At 45.8% G+C, this 25,554-nt stretch overlaps 1 protein-coding gene across 1 annotated transcript; it reads left to right on the top strand.

Annotated features, from left to right (window-relative positions):
• The first annotated feature begins 1,310 nt into the window (after nucleotides 1–1,310).
• BMI1 (BMI1 proto-oncogene, polycomb ring finger) lies at nucleotides 1,311–11,541 on the top strand. Its single transcript, NM_001287063.1, is given in 10 exon segments — nucleotides 1,311–1,539; nucleotides 6,407–6,537; nucleotides 6,884–6,980; nucleotides 7,586–7,641; nucleotides 7,771–7,821; nucleotides 7,976–8,084; nucleotides 8,163–8,208; nucleotides 8,632–8,730; nucleotides 9,095–9,175; nucleotides 9,259–11,541. Coding segments are annotated over 9 exon segments (981 nt in total). The 5' UTR covers nucleotides 1,311–1,539; nucleotides 6,407–6,425; the 3' UTR covers nucleotides 9,589–11,541.
• Nucleotides 11,542–25,554: the final 14,013 nt, after the last annotated feature.

The raw sequence follows: 25,554 nt of genomic DNA, 5'->3' as shown, positions 1-25,554 counted from the left end.
TGAGTTCGTGTGTTAATTATTACTTTGAAGACATACATGCGATTAGCGTTAACTTTTAACGATCGCCTGCTCTCTTGGGATGAAAGTTAAACACAGTGGGAAAGGATGCGATCCCCGGGGCTCGTTGAAGACCCCAGCCCCGGGACTTGGGGAGCGGACGTGGCCGCCCCGCGGCGGGCGCCGGCCGGTCCCGTTACCTGCGCCGGGGGATGGGGGGGGGGGGGGGGGGGGGCGGGGGCTCGCCCGCAGCAGGACCCTCGCCCGCGGGGCTCCCGAGGCCCGGCCCGGCCAGCCCCCGCGCGGAGCCCCTGCCCGGAGGGAGCCCTGCCCGCGCGCGCCCCGCCTCGGCGGCCAGCGGGCGGGGAAGGGGGCTGGCGCGGCCGCGGGAAAACAGGGGCGGGCGCTGTTGTTTCCGCGAGCCCAACTCGGGCGCAGGTTCCGCGCCGCGGCGCCGGAGCCTGGGCCGCAGCCCGCGGGGCTGGCGGGGCCGAGGCGGGGGCGGTGGCCGGGCGCTCTCCTTGGCGGGAGCCAGTGGACGTGTGCGCCGCGGGCGGAGGCGGGCGGCGGAAAGAAAGAAATAACGGGGGGCGGGGTGGGCTGAGCTGTGTGCGGGGCCGGAGCGATGCCCGCGCCGAGAGCAGGGTGGCGCGTGTGGCGCTGTGGAGAAATGTCTCCGCAGCCGCGCCAGCGCCGCCAGCGCCGCCGCCGCCGCCGCCGCCGCCGCGCAGAGCGAGGGGGGAGGGGGCCGGGTCGCGCTGCTCGGAGGGGAGGGGGCGGCCGCGGGCCCGACTACACCGACACTAATTCCCAGGCCGCCCTTAAGGAATGAGGGGAGCACGTGACCCGGTGGGGGGGCGGCGGGGGGAGGGGGCGGGCGGACTCTGAGCCATTTTGGAGCCGGTGTCAGTTTCCACTCTGCCTTCAGCGGTGCATTTTTTTCCACCCTCCCCTCCCCCCTCCTCATCCTTCCTCCCCTCCCCCCGCCTCTCCGCACGCACACACACGGCGCCCCCCACTCGCCCTCCTCCCCCCCCACGGCAACTATGAAATAATAATCGTAGTATTAAAGGCAGAGATCGGGGCGAGACAATGGGGATGTTGGCGAGGGAGCCCCGATCCGGATTAGAAACACCTCCCAGCCCCGCAGAATAATACTGATCGCGCCCCCTCCGCGCGCTCCCTCCCCCGAGTGCGGAGCGGGAGGAGGCGGCAGCGGCCGAGGAGGAGGAGGAGGAGGAGGAGGCCCAGGAGGAGGAGGCGTTGGAGGCCGAGGAGGAGGAGGAGGAGGAGGAGGAGGCCGAGGCGGAGGAGGAGGAGGCCGAGGCGGAGGAGGAGGAGGAGGCCGGGCTCGGGAGGCAGCATGAGCCGAGCGCGGCGGCCGCGGCTCCTCTCGGCTGCGCTCGTTGCCCATTGACAGCGGCGTCTGCAGCTCGCTTCAAGATGGCCGCTTGGCTCACATTCATTTTCTGCTGAACGACTTTTAACTTTCATTGTCTTTTCCGCCCGCTTCGATCGCCTCTCGCCGGCTGCTTTTTCCGGGTACGTAGGAGGCGAGGCGCCTCCGGGACGGGGCTGGGGGGCGGCGGGGGCCGCTCGGGGCCCGGGCCGGCCGCGGGTGGACGGGGAGCGGCCCCCCCGCGCCTCTCCCGCGCCGGCCGGGAGGGCGCTGACAGCGTGGGCGCCGAGCCCCGCGCCGCCGCCCGCCGCCGCCCGCCGCCGCCGCCGCCGCCGCCGCCGCCCGCCGCCCGGCCCCGCGCGCCGCCCGGCCCCGCGCGCCGCCCGCGCCCCCGCGCGCGCGCCCGCCGCCGCCCGCCGACTCCCGCGGCGCCGGGACCGACCCGCAGCCCGCGGCCGCGCCGCCGCCGCCGCCGCCGCCGCCGCCGCCGCCGCCGCCAGCCGGGCTCGGCGCCGCTCCAGCCGCCGCCCGCTCAGCCCCGGACGCGCCGCGCGCGGCCCCACGTTTTAGTTCCTTTCTCCCCCGAGCGCCCCTCTACACCCTCGCGACGCACATGGCCCCCGAGAAGAACTCTTCTATTTCCAGCCTCCGCGGCTCGCCCCGCCACGGCGCCCTTTGTTGAGAGGTAGATTTTGATGAAACGGGGACGGGTTCCTGAAATCGGGAGCTGCTCGGGTCAAGTGGCTTCCCTCTTCTCCCGAAGAAAAGGCTTTTGAGGGGTTTAAACGTCCAGAGAACGCCCTCATTTTATAGGGACGGGTTACGTGGGGGGCAGCGATGCCGCCAAGGTGGATGTTAAACTGGAAAGAGCCCAGACAAAAATGTTATTAACTTAAGTTGGAGGGACACTTGTGTGAAATTGGATGGCTTGTAAGATGGCGGTTCCCAGTTGTTTCCAAGGTCTCCTGCATTTGTCTTTAAAGTGGTAAAGTTTTCAAGGTGTTCTTTGTTGGGAGTCTTAGGTAACTTCTCCAAACATGGCTTGGGACGTGCGCACTGGGAAGTGGGCATTTCAAATTTGGAGCTTTTTTTGGAGTGATGGTGGTGACTGGACGTCACTCCTGCAAGAGGTTTCCCCTTTCTTCCCCCCCATTCTTTTTCTCTTCTGTTTTTCCTCCTCGGTGGCTGCAGTTTTTCTCTCCACCTCTACTATGGGATGCACTTAGAACCATGACTTAAGCCCACTACGTTTTATAGGTTTTGCTAAATGTCAGCATGGGTCATGTGGTGAAGAGATGCTTTGGAAAAGGAGCTCTAAAAAGTTGACTGCATGGGTTTACACAGTCTTTTGGGTTTGACAGCGATATAGCATGATCTTTTCCCCCAGAAATTTACAGTTAATGATTGGAAGTAAACAAGGAGAGAGACTTTGATCATTCCCAATTGCAATAAAAGGATTTAGTGGGCTTAGTGGTCACGGTCCAATATTTGAAAGAGAAGCATGCATTTAACCCCTTTTCTTTTAAAGTAGGCAAAATTCTGGGCATATTTATCCAAGTGTAGGTTGGTGGTAACCTAGAATGTTATGAGTACTTTAACGTCTATTTTATAGGAACCGTAACCCCCAAGTTCTGAAAACACATCACAAGCTGCAAAAAAAAGAGTTGGAAGTTAAGGATGCAGATTGTTGACAGTATATACTAACTTATGTGACTATGTTAACATTTGAATTTTATTTTAAGTAGATTGAGCAGAACCCCTTAGAGATTGATCTTGTGAGCAGATTTACAAACTTCTTAATATTTGAGTTCATTCCCATTCATTTGCCCCAAAGGGCAGAGGGGTTTGAAATAGCCTATCTGTGCAAATTATATGCCTAGTAATTATATGCCTAGTATCTTTAAATCCAAGCTGTGTAAATCCCAACTGTGTATGCGTGTGTGTACACATGTATGCTTTTGTAAGAAAATTGAGCATTTAATTGTACTTGATAAATCCATTAGTACTCTACCACCAAGTTCTGGGATGTGCATTAAGGTACCCAACTAGGCTAAATTCTCCCTAGGAGTCAAGTTAACCCAAACTTTGCCCATACTTCTACTGGGGCTGTGAACCCCAATTGGGGTTACAGAGCTCATTTGCATTTCTTAGATTGCAGTAGTCAAGCTGATTGTTAACATAAGAACTTTCTTCTGTTTTGCTTCATTTTGACAGTACTGGTGTTAGGCCTCCCAACTAAACTGACAGCCCCGAGTAGATTATAATGACAAGTTTTAACTATTGAGTATTTTTACTATGGTACGTTTGGTGCTGTTTTACTTGCCTACCTGGCAGTTTCTATGTTGGAACCTGGAAGGCTTTCATTTGTAAGGTGCAAGAAGAGATTGTTTCTTAAATCTATCAAGCATGTCAAACGTTTTGGAAGTCATCCTTAGGTTGCCAGGACTTTCAAGTGGTACAAAAAGGTAAATAACTGATTTTTATGTAAGTAACAAGGTGATATGATAGTGATGTTTACCAGCATTATAAATGGTAATAGGACTGTGGCCAAATTCTTCAGAACTGAGGTTGAAGAGTTGTGTGAATTAAGACTTAAGATGAATTTGAAAGACTAGTACCTGTGACTTAAATGTTAAAAGCCAACCAGTAGACTACCTTCCACTGAGGTTTGACCTGTGTTTTAGTATTTGGTGTTTTCTGTAGAGTAAGAAAGGCAGCTATTCTTACTGAAGTCCCTTCCTAAACTTCATGTGCGGTGGCTTTAGTGTGATACGCTTTCACAAGGAGACATAAGTACCACCTTGCTATCTTTCTAGGAAAGGTCCTGTGGTTTCACAAGGAGAGTTTTCTTTAAGAATTAACGTTTTGTCTTTAATCAACCACAGTGGATTTAAATACTGCTACTTTTTAGAGACAGTGCTCCACCCACAACTCCTCTGCAACTCCACTTAGATTTATTTTAACAATATGTTGACAATAGTCTTGTAAACAAGTAATCCAAAGGTAACTGAAGAATCACATTTGAAGTTTTCTGGTTGAAGTTGCCAGTTGCCACTGTGATCACTTTCATAAAAGAGACTTTGTTTTGTTTTTGCCGTTCTCTAGTACTCTAAAGCGGTTAGTTTGAGCCATTGAGGTATGTTGATTGGTATTTCCTTCTTCTGCATTAAAATTCCCTAAGAATTAAAAACCTCAGATGCATCTTCAGGTTTCACAGGTTCCTAGATGTCTATTCAAAGCGGCTTTGAGAATGTACTTCATACTTCAGTCTGGTCTAGAAGCTTGGTCCTATTTTAGGTTCTGAAATGAATGAAGTGGGGGTAAGAAATATATTTTTCAAGAGTACTACACGAAATAATTGACTTCCCTTGATTGTCCGCTGGTGTATTCTTGCTGACAGTTCCCCACCGTGACTTTTCTATATTATATGGTATCTATTGGGAATATTATTCCATCGTGTGGGGATGTGAATGGAGGTTAGGTTGAGAAAATGACATTTGTTTTTGTCTCCTATCGTTGCTCTGGGTTGACAAGGTGTTGATTTAGCGTTGGGAATGGGCTGTTCACATGGTTCTTTACATATTGTCACTACGTACCGATTAAAGTAGTTTGTCTCGCCTCCAGCATAGTTCAAATAAAACACACGGCTTTGCCCCCTCCTTGTCTTCTTGTAAAACAGATTTTACTTTTTAGCCTTAGCAAAACTTTCTATCGCTCATCTAATCTGCAGGAGAACTTCTTATTAGAGAAGAAAGCTTTAAAGAGGTTCAGTTCAATAAACATCTCTGCAATTTGAGCCCTGACGGTTTCGGGCTAAGTGCACAGTTGGCAATTCTCAAAAGATCCCTTCGTGAAATTTTTGACTTAGTGATTGCTAACAGGAGAGATAGAGTCAAGATCTGAAAGAAGCTCTTCGCACCGAGTCGACTTGGAAAGAGGCCCCCAAGAGTGTCCGAAATGGCCGGGAGTGCGGTTTGCATTTTCCTTTCGCGCTCGCTAGCTCCGGGCCCCCCAGGCTGGCCGCCCGCCGGGATCCTGCTCCCCAGCGCCGCGGGCCTCGTGGGGCTGCCCCACCCCCGAGCCGCGCCGCCCGCCCGCACCCCACCCCGCCCCCGCGCCGGCCCCGCCCCCGCGCCGCGCCGGCCCCTCCCCCGCGCCCGCCGCCGCCGCCCCGCCGCCCCGCCGCCCCGCCGCCCCGCACGCCCGCCGGAGCTCCGGGCTCGGCCGGGCTTCGCGCGGAGTTGCAGCGGTGGCCGGATGCCAAGTGTAAGTGTAAGTTGCTATGGAAACCCCGACAGAGGCGAGTTCCGAATCCGGAGCGAGACGGAGCCCGGGGCGCCGCCGGATCCGCCCCTCGCATCCCGGCCCCCGGGCGTCCGCGCGCTCAGGCCCCAGCCCGAGGCCGACTGGAGGTGCTCCTGCGGCCCCGGCACCCAGCTCCGGAAATGCCAGGGATGCAGATAGGGCAGAATTTGTTTTCCCTTTGTATCGCGTGAAAACGTGCCAGGTTCTGGTTGCTGGAACCGCCTAAAACAACAGGAACCCCTGGGAAGCCAGGGCATGCTCCCGGATTTTCGATTGAAGATCCATAAGGAAGTTTTACAGTAAATTTGGAGACCTGGGACAAGCCCTGGCGGTTGGTAAATATCTACGGGGACTGTGTGGCGTCTGCAGCAGCCCTGGGGCTGCTAGGCAGGAGGACAAATGGAAGAAAGAGACCCGAATACTCTCAGCTCCCAGCCCCCACCCCAGACCTTTTCTTCTCCCTCCTGGAATGACCTGAGGGACCAGAAGTTACTTTAGTTGAATCCTTTTTTGTCGTTTCAGTATAATTGATTCAGATCTGATTAGTAAATTCCTTCTGTAGAAAACGTTGGGACAGTCCAGCTCTACAGTGTTAAACGAGTTTTATGAACTCTTCAGCATTTCAGAGTGTTGGGTTACTAGAAGTTGGGAGATAATCTCGTTTCTCTTTCTGTGGATGATAGCCAATATTTCTGTGTCTTGCAGGATATTTTATCAAGCAGAAATGCATCGAACAACCAGAATCAAGATCACTGAGCTAAATCCCCACCTAATGTGTGTGCTTTGTGGAGGGTACTTCATTGATGCCACAACCATAATAGAATGTCTACATTCCTGTAAGTACATAGTTTTAGACTCTTTTATTGTGTCATTTATATTTCACATGTCTTTCTGATGTTTGGAAACTACTAACAATTCCCGCAATCCTTGAGAATGTTGGTACAAAAGTGATGGAGTCATTTTCTACTCTTGCATTTGGTGAATTTTTGTTAATGCATATTTTAAGTGTATAAGTGTGCAACAGATGAGTGTTCTCAGGATGTTAATTGAATTAGCTTAGTTAATTGGAAATACCTTTTGGCATTTACTATTTTGTTACCACTGGTTCTCCATTTTTGACACTAATTTCAATGCTTAATATCTAATTTCTAAACTTATAAAACTTTGTTTTTCTACTTCCAGTCTGTAAAACATGTATTGTGCGTTACTTGGAGACCAGCAAGTATTGTCCTATCTGTGATGTCCAAGTTCACAAAACCAGACCACTTCTGAATATTAGGTAAGAAAAGGTTTAGAATTATTGTTTCTAATCGTTATTGGAATGGCATAATTTAGTAAAGGCTACGCTGTTTTATTTTTCACACAAAACTTACTGTTGAATACCCACCTGATGTGTATGTTTTGTAGAGGTTGCTTTTCATTTCTTCCCATTTTAATTTGACTAACTGCAAAATTTGGTATTATTCAAGTGGATTTTAAGAGTTTTTTTTAAAACCATCTTTTTTAAAACCTGAAGTAGTTCTGCATTTCTGCATTGCTTTATTGACTTTATGACGGGCTGGAATGAGTGTGTTTAAAGTACTTCCATTTTCTTCTCTTAATTCTTTCATATTAGCTAGTTTTATAACTTGAAAGGCACACTTCTCTGGTTCTTTGCAGTGAAATACAAAGAATTTCTTAATGAATGTAAAATAAAAGTATTCTACTGACTTAAAAGATTACTACTATATAAAGAATTTTTATTCCCGTAATTATTATGTTGCTGATGTAGACTCACAATCAAATAAAATAATACTATAACACAAAGAAAACAAAGAATCTATCATAACTTAAGAGCATTTTAAGTTTTTGCTATTAATTAATAATTTACTAATTATTTTTCAGGTCAGATAAAACTCTCCAAGATATTGTATACAAATTAGTTCCAGGGCTTTTCAAAAGTGAGTAACTTGCTTACAAATGAATTTTTACAAAGTATTTCATCAGTTTTACCTGCTATAACAAAAGTTTGTCTTTTTCTTTTCTTTTCTTTTCTTTTCTTTTCTTTGTTTTTGCCCTCCCCTCTTTAGATGAAATGAAGAGAAGAAGGGATTTTTATGCAGCTCATCCTTCAGCTGATGGTAAACTCTTTAGAGAGGGAAAAGATAATTTATTTGGAGGGAGAACTTATTCATTAATTGATTAAAATTGAATTAAAGTACCACTTCCATCTTCCTATATATGTAATATTTTAATTATTTACCTTTAAAATTAAATTTGAAAATGTCTTTATAGCTGCCAATGGCTCTAATGAAGATAGAGGAGAAGTTGCAGATGAGGATAAAAGAATTATAACCGATGATGAGATAATAAGCTTATCCATTGAATTCTTTGACCAGAACAGGTAAATTCTGTAGGAAATGTGTTTTATGCTAATCTGCTCATAGATACATTATTCCACTAATAAAGTTATGTTTCTTAGATTGGATCGGAAAGTAAACAAAGACAAGGAGAAACCTAAGGAGGAGGTATGTTCCATATCACAAAAACACAGAAGAAACATTGTTTGGATTCTAGATTTTTATGAAGGTGTATGTTGCCCTTTAGAATATAACTAAGGCTGGATGATGCTGTCAAGTAGGAGAAAATGATCATATTTGATGTTTAAGAATGATTTATATCTGATAGTAACTAGATAGAATTTATATATGATTACTGTTCTTAAAAAGTACTTTAAATAATATTTAATGCCTTGATGTATGTAAAGTTTTCTTATTTTATCAGTAATCTGCCTATTTCCTATTTATAATAGTAAACTCATAGTAGAGAATTTAGTCAATTTCAGTTTTGGTATTCATACATTTTGTTATATTGAGGCACTCTAATTGAAATTTTTTTCTTACCCAAAAGTTAGGAATTTTAAAAAATAACTTTTCTAAATGTATTTTTAGGTGAATGATAAAAGGTATTTACGTTGCCCAGCAGCAATGACTGTGATGCACCTAAGAAAGTTTCTCAGAAGTAAAATGGACATACCTAATACTTTCCAGGTATCTACTTTATAGTTCTTGTGCATTTAATGTGAAATTTTTTGATTCAGTGACTTTTCTTTTTGGATTCTGAACCCAAAAAAAGCAGCCTTTTTTTTTTTTTTTTTAATTAGCAGTTTATTGGAACTGTCTCTTAAAATGTTTAGTATGAATTTTTTCTTATGCTATGAAAAAGATTCCTTAGTAATTTCAGGAAATATTTTTCCTCATTTAAAGTGTCAAGAGGGATTCTTTCCTTGTCCAGATGTTTGAAGAGAATGCTTTTTAAAGCATTTTTGGATTGCATATAGATGACCAAAAAGAAAATCTCAATTTATCTTTGTTCTTCATGGTTCTTAGTAACTGAAATACTATTTTCCAATAGATTGATGTCATGTACGAAGAGGAACCTTTAAAGGATTACTATACACTAATGGATATTGCCTACATTTATACTTGGAGAAGGGTAAGTATTATAGCTGATGCTTGATGATTATCGTGGTAAACTGTATTGAAAGAGGACTAATTTTTTTCCTTCTCACTTTGTAGAATGGTCCCCTTCCTTTGAAATACAGAGTTCGACCTACCTGTAAAAGAATGAAGATGAGTCACCAGAGAGATGGACTGACAAATGCTGGAGAACTGGAAAGTGACTCTGGGAGTGACAAGGCCAACAGCCCCGCAGGAGGCGCTCCCTCAACCTCTTCCTGTCTGCCCAGCCCCAGCACTCCCGTTCAGTCTCCTCATCCTCAGTTCCCTCACATCTCCAGCACTATGAATGGAACCAGCAGCAGCCCCAGCGGTAACCACCAATCTTCCTTTGCCAATAGACCTCGAAAATCGTCAGTAAATGGGTCGTCAGCAACTTCATCTGGTTGATACCTGAGACTCTTGAGGAAAAAACAATTTTAAAGCCCTGATTTATATAGATATCTTCATGCCGTTACAGCTTTAGAGATGCTAATACATGTGACTGTCGTCCAATTTGCTTTCTTTTGTAGTGACATGAAATTTGGCTATAAAAGATGGACTAGTTGTGATACTCATATGGACGTTAATGGAAGAGAAAGATTGTTCCTATGAAGAATTGGTTTCTGAGAAGGCAGGCAAGATGTTTTTCTGTGTGTTAGGGAAGATGTGAAATGGTTTCTGTAACCATTGTTCAGATTTGAAAATACTCTGCAATGGATATAAACATTGGGCCATAGTTTGTTAATCTCAACTAACGCCTACATTACATTCTCCTTGATTGTTCTTGTTATTATGCTGTTTTGTGAACCTGTAGAAAACAAGTGCTTTTTATCTTGAAATTCAACAAACAGAAAGAATATGCATAGAATACTGCATTCTATGTAGCCATGTCACTGTGAATAATGACTTCTTGCATATTTAGCCATTTTGATTCCTGTTTGATTTTTACTTCTCTGTTGCTACACAAAACCGATCAAAGGAAAGTAAACTTCAGTTTTACAATCTGTATGCCTAAAAGCGGGTACTACCGTTTATTTTACTGACTTGTTTAAATGATTCGCTTTTGTAAGAATCAGATGGCATTATGCTTGTTGTACAATGCCATATTGGTATATGACATAACAGGAAACAGTATTGTATGATATATTTATAAATACTATAAAGAAAATATTGTGTTTCATGCATTCAGAAATGGTTGTTAAAATTCTCCCAACTGGTTCGACCTTTGCAGATAACCCTATGTTTGAGCCTTATCAGCATAGAACATTTTTAATGTGGACCTCTAAATCTCAATTCATTTGGGAATCAAAATTCATTTGGAAGCAACTGGCAAATCATAATACTGATTTTTCTCTAGTAATACGTTTACTTTTCAAATTAATTGTTGTAGTAAAGAAAAACTTTTAACTAAGGACTTTGGAAATGGTGTCTTCATTTCCCGTTGCTTTTGATGGAATGAATGTGTTTTTAAAATGCGTATTGATCACTATAGTTCTAAAACAAATTTTTAAGTAAACCAGAAAATTGCTGGAAGAAGGCATTTTATCTAAAATTATTTTAACATGTGGTTTAGCAGTTACTTCAAATTTATGAATTGCTTTTACAGTTATAAACAATGACATATACCCTCTCTCTAATGTCTTGAAATAAAAGCAATTTATTTTTAGCTTCTCCAGGTATTTTTAAATCGAGTGAACATGTTGAATTTAAAATATGAAAAACCATAATCGTTTTCAGTTTGTGTTTTGCTTTGGTCGAACTTGGTGTGTGTTCATCACCCATCAGTTATTTGTGAGGGTGTTTATTCTATATGAATATCGTTTCATGTTTGTATGGGAAAACTGTAGCTAAACACTTCATTGTTCCCAGTCTGCAAAAGAAGCACAATTCTATTGCTTTGTCTTGCTTATAGTCATTAAATCATTACTTTTACATATATTACTGTTATTTCTGCTTTCTTTAAAGATACAGTAAATGAAGTTTTATGAAGCCACAAAATACATATATTTTTATTTTGACCTAAATTTGTACAGTACCATTGTAAGTGTTGTTTCTAATTATAGATGTAAAATTAAATTTCATTTGTAATTGGGAAAAATCCAATAAAAAAAAGGATATTCATTTAGAAAATAGCTAAGACTTTAATAAAAATTTGATATGAAAAGCACAATGTGCGGAAGTTTTGGAAAACCTACTGTGGATTACAACAGGTAAAACTAAAGAGAATCCATTGCTGTCTTAAATAGTGATGTTGCTAAGAAGTCCATGCTTTGTTGTATAATTGCTTGAAAGCCCAATTGAAAGATGTATCTGTTTATTTACTCTACAATCTTTGAAGTAAAAGTTACCCATGTTTGCCAATTTTGGTGAATTTAACTCATTTTTCTAGGCTTCTCAAGTTTTTCATGATGTTATCTAAGAAAGAAAACTTAGTTAATGGAAGTTTCAAATGATACTTTAACTTTGGATGGTCATGTATATAAAGAATGAAAAAATATTTTTCAAAAACTAAAAACTTCAAATGCTAGTGGACCTGTCACTTGACTTACACAAAACCAAGTTGTAAGAACTAAAAGACTTTACAATTCAACCTTTTTATGATGGACTTATTTTTTAAATTACTTATTAAAAATCAGATCTTAAATTTATGGCTTACTTAACACTGTTTTACCATACTTGAAAACATGCATTTATTTTGTTTGAAAGGATTTTTTTCCCTACTCCATTTGAAAATTTCTTAAGCGTTACTGGGTATTTCAGCTAAAATGTGTTTTAATAAAACAGAAGAAAAATTATGTTTTGCATTCTCCCATAACCAGCTTTCACAGTTGTGACTATTAAGTTTTAAAACTTTTGCTAAGCTACCACTTTAAGAACCTTCAATCTTCACAATAACCAATATCAAAGTTGCTAACTTTGTAACTCTTAGCAGTAAAGGCAGGGTACCTGAAAAGTCGGCTTTAAATTTGGCTTTTGCTTCTGAAAAGTATTCTAGGGTTATATATCTCAAAGTTAGTACTTAAAAAATATTCCACAGAAAATGCCTAAATTGATTTCACAGATTCAGTTTAAATGCAAAAGGAGAATGAGGCTGGTTACTGTTGTGTAAATAGCGATCTATCTTGCTTTACACATGCATACCACTTTCCAAGTACTTTTTGCTTTTAAAATTGCCGGCCGTTAATTGCACTGAGTGGGAGGGGGGGGGGGGGGGAAGAAGCTGCCCTATGGTTGACTTAACCTACCAACCATATTGCTTTGTTTCCATATTCATACGTGCAAACGTTAGGATTTCTGGAGGTACAATGCGACTTTCCTACATCCTTTCCTCTTACTCTTTTCCCAATATTTGGAGTTTGTGTATAGGCCTATCTAGATCAAGTTTTATTGTGAAATCTAAGAACCCATGTGAAATACTACTTCCCACTGGCCAACAAGAAATGAAGATGTTCGGCTTTTTAAAAGTAGCTTATGGTCATCTTTTGAGGGGACAGAATCTTAATTTTAGAAACAATCTGTACATGGGACCTAGTCTCAGAATCGTGAGGTGATGGAAGTGGGGTTTTTCCCCCGTTTCCTTTATATTTTAAAGGTCTGGTAGATACATTTTTCCCCCTCATTTTCCCTGGAATGATAGTTGGGAATTCTGATTTAGTCTAGTTCTTCTATAAAATGGAGGTTACATCATATCCTGAAATACTATGGTTGTTCCCTCATACAGTCTTTTTGCATTCTATCCAAAGCTAAGGTCTTGATGCAATTACATTTAAGATGATCCCATTTAACACTTTAAAGACACTTGATGTGAAACGACAGAAGACAGCTCCAGCATGAGGCTTTTGGGTTAGATAGCATCATTTCACTTGAGGATGTTTCTTCAAGTATAAAATAGCACAACAGGTGGTTATTTTTAAGATGGCTCTAAAAAATTCTGACTCCTTCCAAATAAAACCTTGTATTAAACTGGGACCACAGATTTCAGATGGACAGGTCTTTTATAAGAAAGAGAAAGTAGTACATATTAGAACCTCCTAATAAGTCGGATTTGGGAAATACTCCCGCGAATACCTTGAGCCTGTGGATCTCCTTGCAAATCTCAAAATCGCCCAGTTTTGATTATGAAAGTCTCCGAAAATGTTTACACAGTCGAGTGTTTCCTGTTTCCGCAGTTAATTTTTTTTAACGTTTTTTTCTTCTTTTGGTTCTTGAAACGGATTTCCTTTATTTGCACCAGTTTCTTTTTCTTAGTGTGCAATTTCTAGAGTTCTCACATGAAGACTTCACTGCCAGCCCTGTCTTCATCAAGTCGACGACGTCAAAACTCAGTCATCACTGCAAAGAGGCTATTTCTAGGATCCTTGTGAGTTTCCTGAAGAAGTTCAAGCGCATGTGGAAAACTCATCCCGACATCTCATTTAACCCTCCAAATATAGTAAGCACTCAATAAAACTTCCACCGAGTTAAATTACTCCCATTCTTCTGCACTCCTAAGAATATTATCCTCCAGAGACTTCTCAGAGAGAATTTTGAAAAATAGCAGGTGTCGTTCCCTTAGAGTCCCCCATATTTCAGTAAAAATACTACTTCTTGCTCTGATTCTGGAGTCATCACAAAGTCCAAACTGCACAGAGGACGTGGTTTCAGGTTCGGTGCCGATTTGGTGCCCTCCATCCTGTCCCCCCCACTAAGTTGGCTAACAGCCTGGAAGGCTGCGGACCAGGGCACCCGGGAAACGCGTCGAAAACTGAGATGGAAGGCATGGGGACGCTGCCGAGATAAAGACGTTACTGGAGACAGAGGAGTCTGTCCAGGATCCGGGATCCGGGATCCACAGTGTTTGGAATAAATGCCCCCAAGAGTAGACGATACTCAAGCCGAAGACGGGAGCGCACGGCGCAGTTGGAAGGAAAAAAAAATTTTTTTGAAAAAGCGGGGGCGAGGGTGATTAGGGTGGCAAGAGCCACAGCTTAAAAAAAAAAAAAAAAAAGAAGGAAGGAATAAAAATGAAAGAAAAAAAAGGCAAGCAAGCAAAGCCTTCTCCTACTCTGGTGCCCGGTGGAAAGGGCACAGGACGACCGCCTGGAGAAATGACCTCCCTTGCACCGCCGCGCTGGCTTCCCGGTCAGGGAGTCTTCCCCACAAGGACACATTGAGGAGGAAGCTGCCATTCTCCCGGTCCGTGTTGTCTAGCCAGCGGCCCTCGGCGCGGGGCCGGCGCGGCGGCTCAGACCCCGGGGACCGCGCGCCGCGGGGGCTCCGCCAGGCCCTACGCGCCGGCCGAGCCGCAGGGCGCCGGGAGGCCATTTTGCGCGTGCGCCGCTTGCCTCGCGCCGGCCTGGGTTCGGCCGATTCGGATCCCGCCAAATTTGAAAGCGAGATTCTCAGGCCCCGCTGGCTGGGGACGCGGCGGAAAAAAAGGAAGACGTTTCTCCAAAGTCGGAACCTGTGGCAAGGCGGGGGGGTGGGGAGCGGCGACAGCGGGGTGCGCGCGCCTCACGAGGCGGCCGCCTCCCTGACGAGGGCTGGCCCACCGGGCGAGACCTCCGCAGCCTGCCGCGCGGCGGAGGCGCGGAGACCCGGCCTCGGGCCTCGAGCTCGGCGCGGGCGGAAAGGCGGCCCACGTCCGGGGAGGCCGCGGCGTCGCCCGCCGAGCCCGCCGACGCTCGTCCGTGCGTTGCACCCCCTCCTCCTCCCGCTTCGAATGCTACGCCCTTTCTCCTTCAAGAAAGGGGTGTCCTTGCAATTGGAGCTTTTATTGGATAGATCGCAAACTCCGTTACTAACAAAACATCAAGCTGCCATCTTGAAGGTTCCCGAAGGCCGCGCTTCGAGGGCGGTGACTGGGAAGGCGGGTGGGAGAGGGTCCTCCGGTCGGGCCCGGGTCCCCTGGGGCTTAGTCGGTGACGCTGCCCAGGGCGGGGGTGGCTTCGCGGGAGCAATCTCGCGGTCTGGGCACAGGCCCACACGTGGGGCCCCAAGGCGACGCCTAACCAGGCCTGGGGGCCAGGCGACCCTGGGAGGCCGGAGACTGGAGGCCGCCGCCCCGCGCCCTCGCGCCCCCGGCCGGGGAGAGCGCGGCGGCCCGACGCTGGGATGTCGCCTCCGAAAGACGCTGGCTCGCCGCCGCCGGTTCCCGACAGAGCCTGCGCCCGCCGGGTGCCCGGGGCGCGAGCGCTCCCCTGACCTGGGCCCCCCGCGGGCGCCCCGAAAACCGGGAGAGAAAGGAACGGCTCGGGAAGGGGAGTCGGGGCAACGGCGGAGAAGTGAAAGCGGCCTAAAATGGGCGACGCCGGGCGAGTCCTCTTTATCAGCGCGGCAGACTGCAGGAGCCGCCATTTGGTGGCGGATTTTGGTATTTCAGTAGCACGTTGTGCTGAACGTCACAACTGGCTTGTATACGTGGCAGTGTCACTCTTCCACCGCGGTTTTTAGAGATGCCAAGTGTCCCCCAACCCTCCCCCGCGGGGGCGCCGGCCCCCTCGGCCACTCCCGGTGGGCCGCTCGGCGCGCCCCGGACCCAGGGCGGGGACGTCTCCTCGCGGGCGGCGACGGCGGCCGGAGCGAGGCGATGCGGGGCCCGGCGCACACCTCAGCGCGGCGTTTGCCTCCCCGTTTTTCGGAGACCGGGGCGCTGGCGAGCCCGCAGCGCTCCGCGTCTCCCGGCGGAGAATGCCACTGCCCTGCGGCCGTGACGGGCGTGGTCTTCCCGCCGGCCCGCAGCCCTGCCGGGTAGCGCGCCTCACACCTCTCGGCGTGAGGAGCTCCGCCCAGGGAAGGAACCCACCCGACGAGAGGCGGCCCCTCGCGAAGGTCGGGTTAGGATCCCGCGCTCGCGCTTCCAGCCCGGCCCGGCGCCCTTCGGGGACCGGGGACGCTAGACAGAGGCGCAGGGCGCTGGGAGGCCTGGCGTCCCACCTGGGGTGGCCGGGTCTTCGAGGGTCTCCTTGAACAGCCCCCGAAGCGTGAGGCGCCTGCCTAGCGCCAGAACAAAGGGCCGCGGGGTGAACGCGAGGCGAGTCCGCGCGCGCGGCAGCCCGGGGCTCCGCCCGGCCCCGGGTCGGGGGCGCGAGCAGGCCCGGCTCCCGGCCTGGTGAAGGAGCTGGTGGGCGCCCTGCAGAGCGCGCGGCCCCCGCCTCCGCGGCCGACCGAATGCACCCAGTCTTCGAGCCGGAGCTGCCATGTTGCATGCACAGAGGGCGCCAGTAATTTGACGCTTCCGAGGCGGCGACACCCCCATCCGAAGAGCCCTTCGGCCCTCCGCGCCTCACAGCCGCGGTCAGAGCCCGAAGGGACCGCGGGGCGCGGGCCGCAGCGAGGCGGCGGCGCCGCAGCCGCTTCCCCTCGCCACCTTCCTTCCAGGAGCTGCAGGGCTGCGCGCTAGGCAGAGGCTCGGTTGCCAGTAGCAACCACACGACGGCGATTTGCAGCCGGGGCCGCCGCAGCCGCCGCTGGTACCGCTGCATCCTCGTACACCTCGGGGTCGAGCGTTTGAAACTCTGGGGGTTGCCCTGGTTGACATCCCTCGCCCCCGCCCCGGCTCCTCATCCTCCAGTACCCTCAGCTCGGCTCAAAAGCCAGCTCCCCTGGCTTGGCCCTGCCCCCACCGCAGACAATAGGGGCTGCTAGGAGAGCACGCTGCAGCGCGCGCCTCGCTGAACAGGCACCTGAGCCCCCGAGATAGGGCGCTTTGCTTAGTCCCCAGCCCCAGGTGCCCTGCTCTCCAACTTGAGCTGAAATGCTTTATCAATGGGCAATCCCGTAGAAAGCTTTTCTTGACATCAGAAATAAGCATGGTGGTAAAGAAAGAAGTCAAGAATAGACGCCCACTCCCTCTCTGGTAACATGGACACAAAGAAGAGCTTATGGTTGTATCTGCTCTTGGTAACAGTGGCTTTCCTCTGGGTTAGAACCACAGGAAAATGCTACAATCTTCTGTCTTCTTTGTCTACCACGAATATTTTGATTTGCTCCAGCCTCACATCCAAATACTTGTTATGCGTAAGCGGATAGAGCATCCCACCCCCCTTCATTTCATTTGATGAACCACATCAGCTCTTGGCAGTGTAGACTGGTCTGATCCATAAAGAAAATGATTGACCTTAACCCTCAGGAATCTTTTTGCCTTCCTAATATCTGTGGCTCTAGGACACTGGTTTAATTTTTTTTTAACAGAAGCTTGTTAGTGTTTGAAACAGGTTTTTATTGAAGAAAAGTATCCAGCACAGTCTTTTATTTAGCTAGTAGGATAATTTGGGAAATATATGTATTGCCAGATTTCTTCACGCTTGATAACTGTCCCTTCTTTAAATAGCCATTAAGTTAGCTGAGTGTTCTTCAAGGATTAAAATTTCATGTAAATCAGCTGAAATATGATTTCAAAAGTTTAAAGCGCCTAGAGAACAACCACCTGTCTTATAAATCTTTGTATGCTTCAGTCCTTTAAACACAATTCAACAAATATTTGAATTTCTAGAGGATTCCAGAAGTTCAACAACACTTATTTTAAAAAATTATTAATAACTGCTATAAAGTTTGGGTACCTTTAATGAACTCGCTGAAAAGCTAGACATTTTCCAAGCTAGTGCCATTAGTCAGATATTCTCATTCATGCATATTTTTTACCTAATTATATTTCAAATGTGGTAGATTGTACCAAAATTATCTGACAGATGTTCCCAGAATTCTAAGGACAATGATAAAGTGTATTTAAGAACTAGTAACTTTGCTATTCTCCCACTAAACTCTGAAAATTGGTTAAATAGGCAAATGCAGGATGAGACTTTAAAGAGAGTTTGATACTTTCAGATAGCACAAGCATGATATTAACAGCTCAACAGGAACACTTAAGAGGTTGTATTGGATGTTGCAAATCTACCAAGACAATGCATCTTGAAATATCTTTTTTTAATTTAAATCAGCTTTAAAACATACTGAAAATAGTTAATATGTCTTAATCATATCTGATGGTGAACTCAAATCAATACGCATCCTAAAATCTTAGGTGTGATGTTTTAAAAGGGGTTCACTTTTAAGCTTCACAAAATGTCAAGTTCATTAAATAAGACAGTTTACTTCAAAGAAGAAAGTTAGCATTACTTGGTTCCTGGAGGCAACATAATGACCTGTAGATTGCCCAAACACTCCACCACCACCTTAAAAATAGGAAAGCAAGGCTTTAGTGAAAAGTTCCCTTCTACGGTCTTTCAAGAAAGAAAAGCTCCAACAACTTGCTTTGGACCAAGTTAAAGAGATTATCTCCCTTTTTCATTATGACTGTGTCTTTCATTGAATTGAAGGATAAGATCAAAGTGCATTCATATTCATGTGAATTATCGCTATTGACTTGAATAATGATGGATTTCATTGTTTTATTTAAACTGAAACCAGAAATGCTGCTTTTGAGTCTATACCCCTAAGGCTGTAGAATTTCTTCTATAAGGACTCAAAAGCCAAGCAATTAGGTCTGACAACCACGTCATTTCCATAATGTACTTCCCTACAGAGGACTATTTATTGGAATCGGCTACATTTCTATAGAATCTTACCACGCAATTTTTGACTCCTTTCCAACCTCTTGGGAAAAACAACAACAACAACAACAACAATAACAATCCTAAGTTTAATAAACACACTACCAAAATACTTAAGTGTAAATCATACTGGGAAGATAAAGTGATGTTTGGAAAGCATTTAGTTGTTCATGAATCAGAAAATTAATCTTATCAGTAATTAATTCAGGACAGTGTTTTTGCTTTGAACATGATTCATTACAGTTTGTTTTCTAATGTAATTGAAGAACTTGGTCAGAGTAAGCTTGGGAAAATGTGTTTACCAGCTGTTTCTTTCTAAATATGCCTCGTGACAATTTTCTTAAAATATTTTTACTTGGGTTCTCTTCAAACTACCCCATCATTTTCTAAGGAGAAAAAGGTTAGGAGATGCAAAGGACCTCACTTACTTTTACCAAATGCTCATTCGACTCAAATTATTCACCTATGAAAATTCTTAGCACTTTGGAGAACACCTCTAAGGAAAGTCATTATAATAAACTAAGTTTACAACAAAATATATAAGCATCCTTTAAAATGGACTTAAGAAAATGCATGTCATGAACTTTAACACACAATTCATGTAGGCTCTCTAGACTGAAAGAGAGCCTCTAGTGCACTACAAGTCTATTATATTACCATGGTCTGCCATGGGTTCTGGGAATATCCTTTTCCCACAAAGATAACTGATGCCAGTTTCTTGGTATCATTCTTAAATTCTTGCCATACATTGAAAGCACTATGCATAAGCATCACATTTTTTTAAATTATTTTTTTTTCTATCTAATTGTGCAACAAAAAGGCTCTATCTTCACTATCCCCATTTGGTGTCCATAATATTGCAAAAGACCTTGTAAGCCAAGAGTTTTGTTAGTAAGTGTGTTTCTATTTGAGATTTGGCCATAAACATTCTGGCATTATTTGTATACTTCTAAGTTTGTTTGTAAACTTCCAAGAACTTTACTCTTGACTTAAAATTAAAATGAGAAGCAATTACGTATTCTTTCAGCAGAGGGAGGGAAAAACTCCTAGAATAAAAAGCATTTCTTTGTAATTCATTTCCTGTCTTGCTAATGGGAGAGGTATTATTTTCTTCATACGTGTAGTCATTAATCTTTTATATTACCCATATGAGAACCTTTATCTTTCACTTAAAAAAATAAATAGGGGGTAATGTTGGAGTAGGAGGTAAATTAAAATAACTCAGTAGCAATATTCAGAGATTTCCCTCTGGCATATCAAAAAATAAGATGTTTTATAGCTTGCTCGGGCTAACGAGAAGGCAAATTGCAGTGCAAGTATGTCCTCGTAAAGAATGAGATGCTGTGCCACCGCGTCTTACAACCTAGTCTACGTTTTAGCGGAGCTTACTCTTGGATCTGATAATCCCTGTGGGGGAAACCGACCTGCAGAGTGGATAAACAGCCTATGCCATCTTTGTTCAAGCACAAACCTTGAAATTTTTCTCTCATTACTTTTTCAGCATTTTCGAGGGGTCAGCGCATACAGTCAGTTATTCTTCAGAGGAATCAATGAGCAAGAAGTTTGGGTTTGGAACTTGATATAACAAAATGACGTCAAATTCAAAAAAAATGAGACTCGCACATGCGCAGTGAGATTTGGCTTTTTTTTTTTTTTTTTCAAATAAGCTTTTGGTTCTTCAACCCGCCTCTGGGATCTGGCCTGCGCCACGGGGTCTAGGGAGCTGGCTGAAGGAAGGTGGTACGGGGTTTCAACACCCCACCCCCGGCAAAAAAAAAAAAAGTCTGAACCCTCAGGCTCCCCCCTGCCGCCCCCACCACCACCACCGGGCTCTCTTTAGAACTCCTGGCAGGAGAAAGTCAGGGGGAAGCAAGGCCGACCCGAGCGGCCGCGGCGAGTTTTTCCGGCTGCGCCCGCGCCGCGGGACCTCGGCTCGGGGGTTCGGGGCTCCGCCCCGGCCGGGCCGGCCCCTGAGAGTTGGCCGCACCATTCCTGGGCCCACCGCCCGGCCGCGCCGCGGGGAGGCTCGGCCGGGACCCCTCCGCGGGAGCCCGCGTGGCGGTGCGGTTCTCGCCGGAGCCCTGGCCCGGGGAAGCAAAACGAAAGGATAGAGGCCTTCTTTTCCTGCAACCCGCCCCCCAGCAGACGCCGGCTCTGCGGGACCCGCGGTTCCCTCCCTCAAGATAGCCAGGCCTGCAGAGCTGGCGGATGCACGCAGAGTGGGACACCCCTCACCCCCGACGCACCCCGCTCGCACCCTCGGGCATCCCCAAGGCCGAGCGCGCAGCCCGCCCGGGAGGCCCTGCGGAGGGGGGAGCTGCCGGGCCGGGCCGAGCCTGCGCCGCGCTTCCGCACTCGCGCCCTCGGGCGGGGCGCCCCCGCCTCTTCCTCCGGTCAGCTCCCCCTACCCCGACCCCGACCCCGACCCCGACCGGGCTCCCCCGCACCCCCTGTACTGCCTAGCGCAGCGGTTCACCGCGGGGCCCGCGACGGTTTCTGATCCAAACCACCACCTGAGCCCAGCCCCAGCTGGTTCCCGGAGCCCCGTCCCTCGTTAGGAACTGCGCGGAGGTGCTCATCGGAGTTAGAGGATTTGGGGACTAAGAGAAAAGTCGAGGACCTCCCGGAGTACTGCATTCTTCCCTTCCCCTGGGACCCCAACAGCCCCATCGACACTGAACACAGGTGCCTGCCGGCCCGCGCCGTCGAGCCGGGAACCCCGCGTCCGCCCGGCGCGGAGACCCGCCAGTGTCCAGTGGTGCGGCGCCGGCCAAGCACTAGGCTTCCGTCTGGCGGAGCCGGGGCGCCGCGGCGGCTGGACCTGCACCTGACCGGTGCGCGGGCCGAGTCCTCCCAGGTCCTGCACCCGAGGCGGGCGGGGTGGGCCCCGGGGGGTCGTTTCCTATGTGACACCTGCCATTTTTGCCTCCTGTATCCTGTACTAATAAAAAGATGGGAAAGGGACAGTACCTACCATCCCTGAGACGAGTCCAACAACACCAAGATTTTAAAGAGTTGGGGGCTGGGGTAGTGTTGAGAGGGAGTGGCTGACAGAGGTCTATGTCAGGGAGCTTAGAGTTTTCTATCTGGTGATGCGGGGTTTGGGTACAATTTTTAAGGAAAACTCACTTCCTTAAAATTATCCATATCACATACACACACACCAAGCAGCAATAATTCTCCTTCTTCTTCTTCTTCTTCTTCTTCTTCTTCTTCTTCTTCTTCTTCTTCTTCTTCTTCTTCTTCTTCTTCTTCTTTCTTCTTCTTTCTTCTTTCTTCTTTCTTCTTTCTTCTTTTTTTTAAATACATGTCCTAGTACCTATTTCAGGCTTCTACGTTAAAAGAATCCATTTTTAGTACCAATCACTTTGTGCTCTATGGTGCCTTTGGAAGCGAAATTATTCATGTATGGAATCCCCCTAATCATGGTTTATTTTGAGAGTGGAAAAGATGAGCTCAGTCTCTGCATCCATTGAATTACTGGAAAAGAAATTCATTTACAGGTATAGCCTTAGAACTTTGGGCCAGTTCAATCACTGTCCTCTTAACATTTTACTGACCTCAACACTGAAACGTAAACACTTTAAAGTTTAAAATGTGAAGAATTGTCTTTAAAAGGCTTGAAAAGCAAAGAATAGGAAATAAGACAAATACAGCCCAAGCATAGAAATGTTAATCTTCCCCTCCTGGAAAGGAGTGTTGAGTCTCCTCTGCACTGCTGACAAACCTGATTACACAAATGGATGGTCTGCTGAGACCCAAATGCAAAATCCTGATGTTTTTCCCTGAAAGAGTGCCAAAGCAACATTTAGGAGTCATATGTTTGCTTTCATCATTGTAGATAATATTTTGAGTCCACTAATTTGGTTATGAGATATGTAGTGTTTTTATTTTTAATTCAAGTATGCAAATATGGAGTTGTTTCAGTGACCTTAGATTTGTTTTTGGCAAGGTGATTATTGTATTCTATAACTTAATAATTACATGCAATTGCCAAATGAATGCCTATTTAAATGCTAATACTACGTTTTAATTCTTTGGGGGAGGAGGGAAGGAGATTTCATATCTAAATAAAAGCCAGCTAATTTTTATCAAAAACAAGAAGCCTTTCATTATTTAAGTGATTTAGATATTTTCATTTCTTCACCTAGGTTACCCTAAGTCCCTGGTCTTTGCTTCCAAAGCACTTGTATGGCTTAGAGCCATTATAGCTCTTAAAACATGGGCAGGCTGCAGTATATACTTGATGAATGAACTAATACTTTGTTTAGGTGTCTTTCTCCCACTAGATCTCATGTGCTAGAAGACAGACACATTCTGTTACTAGCAAAATGTCTGGCATACTTTGATACTTAATATGTGTTTGGCTTGATAGAAGAATATGTATACACTTGATTCACCTCAACAATTTTTAAAATGTGGATGTTAATATCTAATCAGCATATATAAACCTTAACTTTTAAAATTCAGCGAGGAGCTGAAGAAAAAAAAATATGTATGGTAAAATCAGCAAAATTTCTTTCAGGCATGTGTAAAATATATTCCCATGATAATGAGATTTTTCAGAATTCCCAAATCAGATTTTAGAGAAGCAGAACAGGATATCTAAACTGACTTTATAATGTTGTCTTTTAAGTCTAATTTGCATAAGTAAAAAAAATTAAATGCAAAAGTGATTTTGAAGTTACACATGATTAGCTTTTTACAAAAGGAGCCAGATTTCCAAACAAATCTTTCATAGAAACACTTTTCAATTTGTTCAGATAATGTGTTTTATCCTCAATCAAATGTATAGTTTAATAGATTAAGTACATTGTATATCTGTATTTAAAGTCAGCTGGTACTTTAAGAACAGTAATCTTAAATAGCACTTAAACCCTGAAATATCCCTTTGAACAGTTTTCTTTCTCACTACTTAAATGCTACAGGTGTGTATGTGATATTGGGGCATTCAATTAGCTTTGTAAAACAGAATGGTATTTTATTTTGAAGTTACTAAGTTGAAAAGTGGGTCAGAAAATGTAGATTGGCTTTCTTGTCAGTAAATCTGCCATATTTTACACTTGAATTGTTGATAATTCATTTCTATGTATATTATAATCATTCTGTAGCATTTCTCTCTTTAATGGTAAAGCCTTCCCCCCCCCAAAAAAAAAATGCTAGAAGAAAGAGCAAAGATCTAGATTCTTTAATGTGTCCAATTTCAGATATAAAGTGGGAATCCTATATTATGTTTTATCAGGAAAATATAATTTAACCACAGATATTGTTAATGACAGATATTCAGAACCTCTAGTTAAAAATAGTTTATATACTATCTGAACTTAAGTTTTTAAACTTTGTAGCATTCCATAAGTAGACTTGTATACGTAGTATATTTATAGGCTTAGGCATCTTTTTCAGTATTGAGTTCCTATCTCAACACTTTTAAAGTAGAAAATCATAGTAAAACAATTACTAAAAATGGCAGCTGTGGTAGCTTAGGAGTTTGAATTGTTTAAGGACTGAAACCAAATATGGAACCTCTTAGTTTTAAGGGGGATTTTTTTTCATAATGCAACAAGGAACCGAAAACAAAATTACAATGAAGGTTTTATTTGCCATTTTAATTATTTGCTCAATCTGTTTTCCCCCACATGGGAACATACAAAAACTTTAATTTTAAAAGACCCGAGAGAAATGTGGGGAGATCATCGTGAAACTTACGACTTTGGAGTTAGGTAAAGGGATTGTGAGTAGTCCTGGCTTCTGAACTGCGGAGCAAAAGGCATGCACCTGCTCCTGTAGCAGGGACCTGACTGATTAAACTTACTCATCTCTCTTATTGGTGGTCTATTCCCCAAGTATCTGGGGCTCTATAAAATATCAGGATTTCACCGGAGAGCTCAAGTCGGAGTGAGAGCCTAAAGATTATTATATAGGACTCCCCTCAAATATGAGAACAAGCTAAGTTTTCATACTCCCTTCTATTGAAGAGGAGATATCAAGAAGTTTCCTGTCTTGGCACTACTTAGCAGCAGCTGTGGCTATCTACTCACTTGACACCTGGTGAAATTGTAGTTTCTGATGGAGAAACACTTAAAGTTGACACCTGTCCTTGAAACATCCCCTATACAGTTTTCAGGCAAGCTAGAAACCAGTGATAGGCTACTTAATCCCTGTTAAAAGAAACTGGGTAAAAAAAAATTTTTTTACACTTATACAACCTAGGGAAGTCTAGTTAAGATCATGTGAATCAAGACTTTCCAGGTAAAAAATTTTCTCTCCCTTTCTTTTGGAAATGTCATTTAGCAACAAAATGAAGCCTCAATTTAAAAGACAGATGTCTAAATACCACAGAAGGGAGGAAACAGCAAGGTTGGTAGGAAGGAGAAAGTCACGGAAGACAGGATATTTATCAATCGTATGTTCCCCGTCTACTTTTCTCACTGAATCTCTAGAAGTGCTTGTTAAATACTTGTAAAGCAGTAGTTATGGACACGGCTGTCTTGCCCCTCCAGGAATCCTGAAGCCAGAAATGCCAGGCACATGAGAGCTGGATCCAAGGGGAAACCATTCAGCGGGCGTCGGGGTTGCACTGGCAATGCGTATAAGGATGACACGGCGTCCTAGCTGGGGTGTCCCTTGGCCGTCCAAGGGAAGGACGACTGCGCCTCGCCGCGCGCCGGCCGGCGCTCTCGGGGTACCCCCCCGCCGGGACCCGGTCCGCGGCACAGTCGGGAGAGCCGGCGGGTGTGGGTCCGGCCGGCGAAGAGCCCCGGCTCCCCGCGGACGCCTGCCCGGGCCAGACCCGGGCCCCGACGGCGCACGCCCCCGCGGCGGCGGCGCGAGCGGGACGCGCCCA

The sequence above is a fragment of the Canis lupus genome, chromosome 2, assembly GCF_011100685.1.
Source record: "Canis lupus familiaris isolate Mischka breed German Shepherd chromosome 2, alternate assembly UU_Cfam_GSD_1.0, whole genome shotgun sequence".
In the NCBI taxonomy this organism is placed as follows: Eukaryota; Metazoa; Chordata; class Mammalia; order Carnivora; family Canidae; genus Canis; species Canis lupus.
The sequence above is the reverse complement of the archived record's forward strand: the minus strand, read 5'-3'. Positions and strand labels throughout refer to the sequence as shown.